Here is a 9,470-nt window from a genome sequence, read left to right on the forward strand (position 1 = left end):
AACCTGGGCAGCCGACAAAACAGCCAGAAACAGTCACTTCCGGCCCACTCCAAGCAGTTTTCCTGAATTTGACTTTTAAAAAACCCACGACCTCAGTGGGATGGTTCCTGGGAGCCGTCCCCCTTCTCTCTCCTTGCCGAAGTGAAAATCTGTGGATCTGAAGTGTGGAGCTCTGAAGCTGAGGTCAAACTAGTAGAAGGACACGGAGGTGAAGTCCACGGTCTAACATGCAGGGATGACTCCCCGTCGCTCTGTCCATATTTAGAAATGTGTCTCGGTACACAGCCTCCCCGGGGGGGGGGGTCAGGAGGGTCGATCCAGTCGGCAGAGTCACAACACAATTACAGCACTCTGTCTCAAAGACATGTCCAAGGAAGAAGAGGCACAGGCTGGAGGGGCGTGTTTCTAGAATCCCACTATTAGCTTTTAGCACCCCATCCGTCGCTAAAACCTTATGGTTGTCTGCGCTATGCTGCGAAAAGGGTTTGGCTGTTGCCATAAGCGTGTTGTTAGCTTCTCGCTGTCCATGTCTGTCACGCCGTCTCTGGATGCGCCGCAGAGATCCTGTAAATGTGCGTTAATCCGCCTTTCTTAACCACCGAGCTGCTCTATTATTCAGCAGCGGCGCGGCGTCCGACACTCCCATCTAAAGCTGAAACACTTGTTTGACCAGCTGACCGTTTGGATCGTCATGCAGCGGCGGACGGGGCGGTCGGACAGGATCGTGGACGAGGACGACAACGTCAGGAACAGACGGTGAAAGTTCTAGGGAAGTTTCAGAAAAGTCATGTAGACTTTAACCGAAGTCCTTCGGCTCAAACGCACAAACTCAGTTAGCAATTAGCTTACGGCCTAGTAGCGACTTCGGCTTAAAAATGAGCCGTGTGCCGAGACATGATCCGGGATTCTGCAGAACCTGTGTTCCAGTCAATCTATTAAAATCCCCAACTGCACGGAAATCTTTTGGACCTTTGAAAAATAATGTTTCCACAGGATAGCAGTGAAGAGTCAAAGGTTAGCATATGATGAGGAGGCTGTGATAATCCACCTCACAACGGTCCAACTGAGGAAACGATGCGTTTCATTGTTGACTGAGAGGCTGTTTGGAGCATCGAGACATGAGAGCGTAGTCAATTTATTGATTCCCTTGTTTCTTGCTTCTAGATATCGGCTCTTTACCGTCGGCCTTAAATGGGCCTTAAACCCATTCCTGAATCGCCGTCCCCTTGATCCATCACATCCTCTTTCCTCTCCTCCTCCTCCTCTTTGTTTTAACTCCACCCACCCTTCACCAGGGCCCAGTGTAATCCCATTGAGTTTGGACATAACAGAGTTTGAAAGGGGGGGGGGGCTGTTCAGGAAACCTAGATAGATGTTTGAGGGCAATCTGGATTAAAATATGCAAATTATGTGGAGGTAAATTTTATTGTGGTTGGTGGGGGGGGGACAGCGGCCCCCCCCCCCCCCCCCCCCCCCCGAGTTTGAACTTAACCTCGCTGTGGCCCGGCACTGACGTGGCAATTCTAGCACCAGGGATCAGCATCAAAAGGAACGGCGCCGTGTGAAGCTGGTCTAATTAGTCATATGAACGGAGGCAACAGACCGACCACTGCGTGCCTCAAGGTCTGGAGGGTGTGTGTGTGTGTGTGTGTGCGTGCGCGTGTGTCTGCGGAGGGCTGATTCGTTGCAGCAGGTGAATGAGAGTCCACGTTGACATGAAGACATGCTTCAGATCAAAGCCGTGTAACATCAGCTCATGTGTGATCTGATATGATCTGTGTCTGGAATAAAGGGAAAACATCCCCGCGGCTTTCTTATCGTCAAGCATCCGTTCTGCGGCTACGCCTATGAACAGAGCGCTCTACGCTTATTTTATACGCAGTTGGGCCGTTACTCATTAAGATAGATAAGTATGCAGCAATTAGTAATGCTCCTTTTAGCGTCATTATCGACCAGTGCGCTACTTCTACTTCTACACGCTATCATTAACGATGCTAACATGTTGGCGTTTAGCAGACACCTTCCTAAAACATGCAGCTGAGGTGAATTCATTACAACAAATGGTCTGTAGGTGCATGTGAGTGTGTACCTGAGTGCTGGCGACGCTTCCGGGGTGTGCCCCGCCTCTCGCCCATATAGCAAGCTGGGATAGGCTCCAGCAACTCCCGTGACCCGCAAATGGGAAAATGCGGTAGAAAATGAACGAATTGTCTTAGATTAGCATGTTAGCATGCTAAAACACTTTAAACCCAACAGGGATGGTTTTGCATTGGGCAAATTAATCAATATATTAATTCAACAAAGTCTTTTTTTCTTTGTCCAAAAACGTAATCCGAATCCATCCCAGTGTGTTCTGCTGGTTGACATTAGCTGCTAGCATGGCTAAAACCTGCTATTAAATAGCCGGGGTAAATCCCTCTTCTGCTGCTCTGGTGCCCCGTCGGCCCTGCAGGTGAGCGCCGGCGTGTAACGTGCACAAGTATCGGTGATAATGGGGATTTACAATGACAAACCCAAACATATGCACGTGTATTAAATGTATTCCTGTAGGCAAATAGTCGCCCCCCCCCCCCCCCTGCACTGTAATCTGGTAAAAAAAGATTTGTCTGGGGGGTGAAAGGTTCAGGTCACAACAACAGCCATTTCATTACGGCGGCTCAAATGTCCCAGCATTCAATTCAATCACCGGGCGATTATTTTTCCTTAGATTCCGCTCTGCAGGGAACCGGCTGTCGTTTTGTTGCTGACCTTTTCACGCCGTGGCCATTTATCCCGGGGAATAATTGTTCTGATGGTTTCGCCGTCATATCCCTGAGTGCTGCAGCTCGCCGCCGTCGCATATCCTGTTATCTCCCGTCTCCTGAGAGACTCTGACGGGAGGCAGCGAGCGACGGACACTGAAAACGCAAAGCACAGGCGGATTGGAAGGAGTCGTTTAATCCACCCCGAGCGAGAATAACTTCCAAGAAAGTATGAAAAACAGAGATAATGTGTTAAAAATCTACGTAAATTTACGTTTACGAGGCGTAGTGTGTGGCGCTGTCGCCTCACAGGAAGAAGGTACTGGGTTTGATGCTGGCGACGCTTCCGGGGTGTTCCCCCGAATCTCGCCCTCAGTCAGCTGGGATGGCCTCCAGCAGACTCAGATGAGACGATTGAGGTCGTCTCGTCTGCAAGACACCGGAATGGACGGATGGAAAAAACATGCCGCTTTCCCACAGTGTTGACGTTGAAACGTTGCACTGCCAACTACTGGCCTGGCGTGCACACTGCAGCACGCCGTGTGCACGCCAGGTGTTTTGTGTTTCCAGCATTGTTGTCTGAAAGGAGGACTTTTTGATTCCTCGCTCCTTTTTGTCCTTGCTCCTTAATCTCCAGAGTTCACCAGCGACTCCTCCTGCAGCCGGCTGTGACGGCCGCCATCTGTTTCTCTAAGGCTTCACCGACCCCTCAAAGTGTGAATAATATCCAGGAAGGAGTAATGCGCAAGTGGGAAAGCTTTTAGCACATTATCCACAGGCAATTGGGAGCTAATCTGATTTTCCGGCGCAGGTCTCTTATTAAATATCTGCAGCAGCGGATTTGCATTCAGGAGTCTCCTAATTGGTTTAGCCGCTCCTCGGATCTCTGGCTCGGTGTTTGAGCCTCCATCCCGGAGAGAGGAATGACATTGAGGATGTCTCTCACACACACACACACACACACACACACACACAGACACACACACCTTTAAAATGTGAAGTCAGCACTCTGGAATCATGATGCCTTCAAGTGCTGCTCGTAATCTTCGTAATCGGAATCTTGCCATTCATCTCAGCATAAATCATTAGAATTTGAAATGAAGGAATGTAAAATGTTGTTCTGGAGTGAAAGTGTCTCTGATTGGCTGCTGTTAACCCAGCCCCGCCCATCGGTGAAGGTGATGGAGGAAAAACATTTTGTCTTGACTTGGTCAGAGGTGACGTTGAGACCGGATTCAGTCGCTATCGAGTTCGTGTGTGTGTGTGTGTGTGTGTGTGTGTGTGTGTGTGTGTGTGTGTGTGTGTGTGTCTCAGAACAGATTCTACACTCACTGAAGTTGCGTGTCATAATGAAGACAAAAATCAGAATGAATGAATGATAATAAAATGAGTCCTGATCCGAATCGCAGCGTTTTGGGATGTGGAGGATGTGAAGTAAACCTCAAATAAAATGAACCTGCGGGTCAGTGCCATAGTTTCAGTTTTTTCTTTATTTTTTGTTTCATTTCTCAGTAAATTAATCAGTTTTATAGAAAGAAATACAATAAAAATATTCCATCCTGAATGAAAGAAGAAAGAAGATTTGTTTCTGACGATTGTCGTCTAAAACCACAGGATAAATAATTGCCTCTGTGTGTATATATACACAAAAACAGTACAATTATACACCTAACAGAATATAAACATAAAGCCTAAAGTGGTTTTATTATAAATAAGCAGCATGAGTTAAATAGAAGTAAATAAATGCAGGTTTTAATATTAAATAGCATGTTCTGGGGTTGTGATGTCCAACATGTGGTGCGGGGGCCCGCCGGGGGACTGTCTCATCTCCCTCCTTCATTTTGAGGAACAATAAGCGCGCTATTCTGCCCAGATGTTGCTCGTTGCGCGCCATTCTGCATGTCCAGATGTTGCTCGTTGCGCGCCATTCTGTCCAGATGTTGCTCGTTGCGCGCCATTCTGCCCAGATGTTGCTCGTTGCGCGCCATTCTGTCCAGATGTCGCTCGTTGCGCGCCATTCTGCCCAGATGTTGCTCGTTTCCAGCTGTCATCGCCCTGAAGTCTCACCTTTTCTCCCTCCGCTGTGACGGAACGGAAGCCTGACAGCTCCGGGTTGGTTAATAGGCTGCTCGGCACCGGAGCCGCGGGACGGGGGGGGGGCGGGGGAGTGTGACGTGGGGGCGGAGGCCGTGATTGGAGGGCAGGCTGGAATTATAAGGAGAAACTGAAGCGCTCCAACGCGCAGCCCGCCTCACATCAGCGGAGTCGGTCGTCCCGTTAACGCGACTCGGCGGCGGCAAGTGTTTCCACGGTGGCGGAGTCGTTCCCGGTTTGACAGCAGGTTCTGCGCAAAGAGCGAAGTCAAGGACGCGCTGCGCGTTTCTTTCCTGCGCTGGGACTCTTGACTCAGGGGGATTTTTTAAAGGGGAATATTTCGGTCCAAGTTTCTCCACCGACATGGAGTACACGTCATCACCGAAACCGCAGCTCTCATCCCGGGCAAACGCGTTCTCCATAGCCGCCCTGATGTCCAGCGGGAAGCCCAGCAAGGACAAGGAGACGGACGAGAACGCCATCAAGCCTCTGGGTAAGGACGGAAGGAACAAAACCCGTCTGGGTTAGTGCGTGGAAGAACCGACACGAGGAAAAACAGAAAAGGGAATGATTGGGGTGAACTCGGTCACCACTTCAACAAATGTAACATTTATGTTATTATAAGCAAGTAAAAAAAAGTCCAGTAACATTCCGTCAGTTTAACTTTATTAAAACAATTACTGGGTCTTTGAATTTAAATATTGCTTGAAATAAAATCTAATAAATAATGTACAGTTTAAATAAATAAATAGTTTCGCTCCTGGAATTGGAACAAAACGCAAAAAGCAGTGAAAATCAGTCTGCGTGATTTGTCATTTTATTTTATTTTCCTTATTTAAATCATTTTATGTCATTTGAAACAACAACACGTAGACACGCGTGGGTTGTTGTCCAATTTATCATTAAAATTATACAAGCATAGGCAGCAAAATATGAATAAAGCACATTTAAATTGTACTGCTAATAATAATAATTAGTAAATTCAGCTGCACTCTCATTTTTTAGACTTTAGACTCTTCAGTTTCCTCATTTCGTATCGATCACAATCGAAATGTTCTAAATTGTGTTTCTGTTTAGTGTAAAAAATAAATTAACTGCAGAAAATCCTGCTCTGGTTTGTTTCTTTCTCTGTCTTCAACAAAAACAAAGAACAATTTGTGGAGAAGTCCTCCTGCAACCAACAATCACTGGCCGACCTCTCCGCCCTGGACGGGCACGGGGACTTAAGCGGGAGCGCGCCCGCGGTGTGCACGGAGCCGCTCATCCCCACGAATCCCGGCGTCCCGAGCGAGGAGATGGCGAAGATCTCCTGCAGCCTGGAGACCAAAGAGCTGTGGGACAAGTTCCACGATCTGGGCACGGAGATGATCATCACGAAGTCTGGGAGGTAAACAATAACGGGATGGGTAAACTACTGTTATTTTTCATTAAGTGTACAAAAACACAAATAAACAAAGCAACAAAAACATTGATTGTCCTTCAGTATTTCAGTGCGGCTCAGATCCAACATTTACCTGCAGACGCACCTGCCCGAGACACCTGTGTCCAACAGAGGTCCAATTAAAATAAATATATTAAATAGCAGGAGAATAAAATATTCTTGGGGGTTGGAATGATTTTATATTTTTATAATTGGTAAATAAATAAAAAACAGCAGCGCAGCTAAAGAGGAGAATGAGGTCGTGTGTTTGTTTTTACATTTATTAAATATAACGAATACACCTTATCTTACTTAGCAAAATTACAAGATCACAAAATAAAAACATATTCGCCTTTTCTTAAGTACCACACTTTGAAATAAATTCCATGATTTAAATTCCAAATAATTTAATAAATGAATCAGAAAAATATTCAAAATTAAATAGCTGCACTCTCCCATGGTGACGTCACCCCAGACTTCTAACGTTGCTGGCTCTTTGTGTGGAAGTAAACAACTTATTCACTATAGCTTGATGACACTATTTTATTTTATTCGTTTCTTTAACAGCACATTAATAAGCGTTTCTGTAAATGTGCCAGAATTAGCAGAAAGGCTATTTTCATCCGTTGTCCCTGGACAGAGCTTCCAAGGCGCCCCAAATAAACTATTGTTATTTTGTTTAGGCCTTCGAAAATGCATTTTCCTCAGGGAAACATATTTTAAAAATGATCTTATTGAGCCACGCACTTTGAATCACGATAGTTTAGCCTGATGAAGGCTCAGTTTATCAGGTTGCTATATCTATTTTATTTTGCAATCCTCAAAAGTTTTCTTTAGAACAATAACAGTAAAATAATAATTATGATAATGATGTAAACGGCGTCTTCTCCATGTCAGGAGGATGTTTCCCACCATTCGGGTCTCTTTCTCCGGAGTGGACCAGGACTCGAAGTACATCGTGTTGATGGACATCGTCCCGGTAGACAATAAGCGGTACCGGTACGCCTACCACCGCTCCTCCTGGCTGGTGGCCGGCAAGGCCGACCCTCCTCTGCCCGCCAGGTAAGAGACTCACCTGGAGTCTAGGGCCGCCATTCCTCCCAGGTGACAAGAAGACAAAAACGAATACGCAGCAGACAATCGAACCAATCTCACCGTCACAGGCGGCCGGCGGCTTAAAGTTCTGCTGTGGATATAATTTATCATTTTAAGTCAAACGTCAGTGACAGCTTTCTGAGAACGTCTTCTTTTAGCGCAGCAGATAAATAAAGATTAAATAATCACATTTGTGTCGGGGAGCCTCTGGGATCATTCAGGCCGTGAATGGTGACGCACGTTCCGTCCATCCGCGCACAGACAGCGAGGAGGGGGGGTCCTCTCTACCGGAGAAATGACGTGCTCGAGCTGCGTCTTCAGCACAAACGCGGTGGAGGTTTTTGATTTCAGGAATTTTAAGTTAAACGAGGTGGAACAAATATGGGCAAAATGGGAAATTTAAAGTAAAGAAAAGAAAAGGCTCCCTCCCTTTTGTGGTTAAAGTCAACTTTTATTCGGGATAAAAGAAAAAGAAAAAAAAGCAGTTACTTTGGAGGATTTGCAAAATGTACATTTATTTTTAAATATGGTCCTATATTAATGAAAAATAATGTCATGGATAAATTAATTGATAATTTAGTCCCGTTTTTAAAAAAAATCTTTTTTACACTAATTTCAGATTTTTTTTGCTGTCTGTCATTCTTATAGACTGTTTAAAAGAAAGAGAGAAAGAGAGAAAGAAAGAAAGAAAGAAAGAAAGAAAACCTTTTTTTGTGTCTGTTAATATTTGCTCAACTGTACAGGAAGATGAAAGTTGGTTGCTAAGCGACTTGTAGTTTTCTAAGGGCCGATGTCCAGAGCTGGGCGGTGATTGGCTATCGAGCTTCAGCGCCGGAAGCCTCTCAGCCAATCATAGTAGCGTATTTGACCCGCCATCTTCTTCTGCAGGTTGTACGTCCACCCGGACTCCCCGTTCACCGGAGAGCAGCTAATGAAGCAAATGGTTTCCTTCGAGAAAGTCAAGCTGACAAATAACGAGCTGGACCAACACGGACACGTGAGCCTTTGATCTTTTTTATTCTTTAAAGTAAAACGAGCAACTCACGTGTTAATTCAGTGTAACAGGAAGTTGTACTGTGACGCAGCAGCGGTTCTGAGGTCACCCAGGCTATTAGCTTATTATGCTAACATGTTTTTAATGTGTGTAAAGCTGTATCTGATGCCCGTAGTTCGCTTTTAAACTGTACTTGAGCTATAAAACACTAATGTGTGAATCCAAAACATATTTTATTTATTATTATTTCGTCATTTATTTTTATTTCATTAAAACTATGAATGGAAATTTGTTTGAGCAGCTCGCACACATAATTAAAACACAAACAAATAAACAAATAAAAGAAAAAGAAATAATCGAAGTGTATAATATATTACGTTATTGGTTTAACAAATAAATTAAAATCAATACCAAGCTGAGTAAAAAACAAAACAGCAGAGCGTTTAAAGACTACTTTGGGACATTCGTATTTGTAATTTATATTGGGCATTTGTAATAGTTGTTAAATTATGCAAGTAGTTGGTTTTGGTAAAGTAATTTTTTATTGCGGTTAAAGTAATTGTATTTATAATTTTATGAGATAGAAATAGTAATAAATCTGCTTTTTCCTCCAGAAGAAAGAGGTCATGGTGTTGCTGGTATCGCTTCACTGTTATTAGATATTAAAATTAAATTAAAGAAAATTGGCCTCTTACAAATCCTGAAATTGACACAAATTGAAAGAATTACTGTATTTAAAATTCTCAAAAGTGGAACAAAAGACTTCAGGGAAAATAAACGGCAGCGAGACAATCTCAAAGAAAAGTAACTTTTTCAAAATGACCTCGTCAGCAGAAACGATCAATACGTTCTGTTAGCATGCAGCATTTTAAAACGTTCCAAGCTAAAGCTGGCGATCTCTCCTCTGGTTCCTTTTGTGATGACGCTTCTCATCCAGTTTGACTTCAAATCTAAAATGGAGTTTTAAACCCATTAAATGAGTCCGTTTTGCGTGGATCCGCCCCGGATGTCGACGCTGGTTCGGGTTGGTGCCGTTCAGGCCGTTGGTCCATTGATCGATTGTCATTGATTCTCTGCAGATCATTCTCAACTCCATGCACAAGTACCAGCCGCGGGTCCACATCAT

General features: G+C 44.7%; 1 protein-coding gene across 1 annotated transcript in view; it reads left to right on the forward strand.

The window, feature by feature from the left end:
• The first annotated feature begins 5,198 nt into the window (after positions 1–5,198).
• Positions 5,199–9,470, forward strand: part of tbx20 (T-box transcription factor 20) — a 10,534-nt gene continuing 6,262 nt past the window's right edge. Inside the window, exons 1-5 of the mRNA XM_068757274.1 lie at positions 5,199–5,328; positions 5,985–6,222; positions 7,153–7,317; positions 8,239–8,347; positions 9,424–9,469. Of these exons, the coding sequence (XP_068613375.1) occupies positions 5,199–5,328; positions 5,985–6,222; positions 7,153–7,317; positions 8,239–8,347; positions 9,424–9,469 (688 nt within the window). The remainder of the gene's footprint in view (positions 5,329–5,984; positions 6,223–7,152; positions 7,318–8,238; positions 8,348–9,423; position 9,470) is intronic.

The sequence above is a fragment of the Brachionichthys hirsutus genome, chromosome 3, assembly GCF_040956055.1.
Source record: "Brachionichthys hirsutus isolate HB-005 chromosome 3, CSIRO-AGI_Bhir_v1, whole genome shotgun sequence".
NCBI classification, from domain to species: Eukaryota; Metazoa; Chordata; class Actinopteri; order Lophiiformes; family Brachionichthyidae; genus Brachionichthys; species Brachionichthys hirsutus.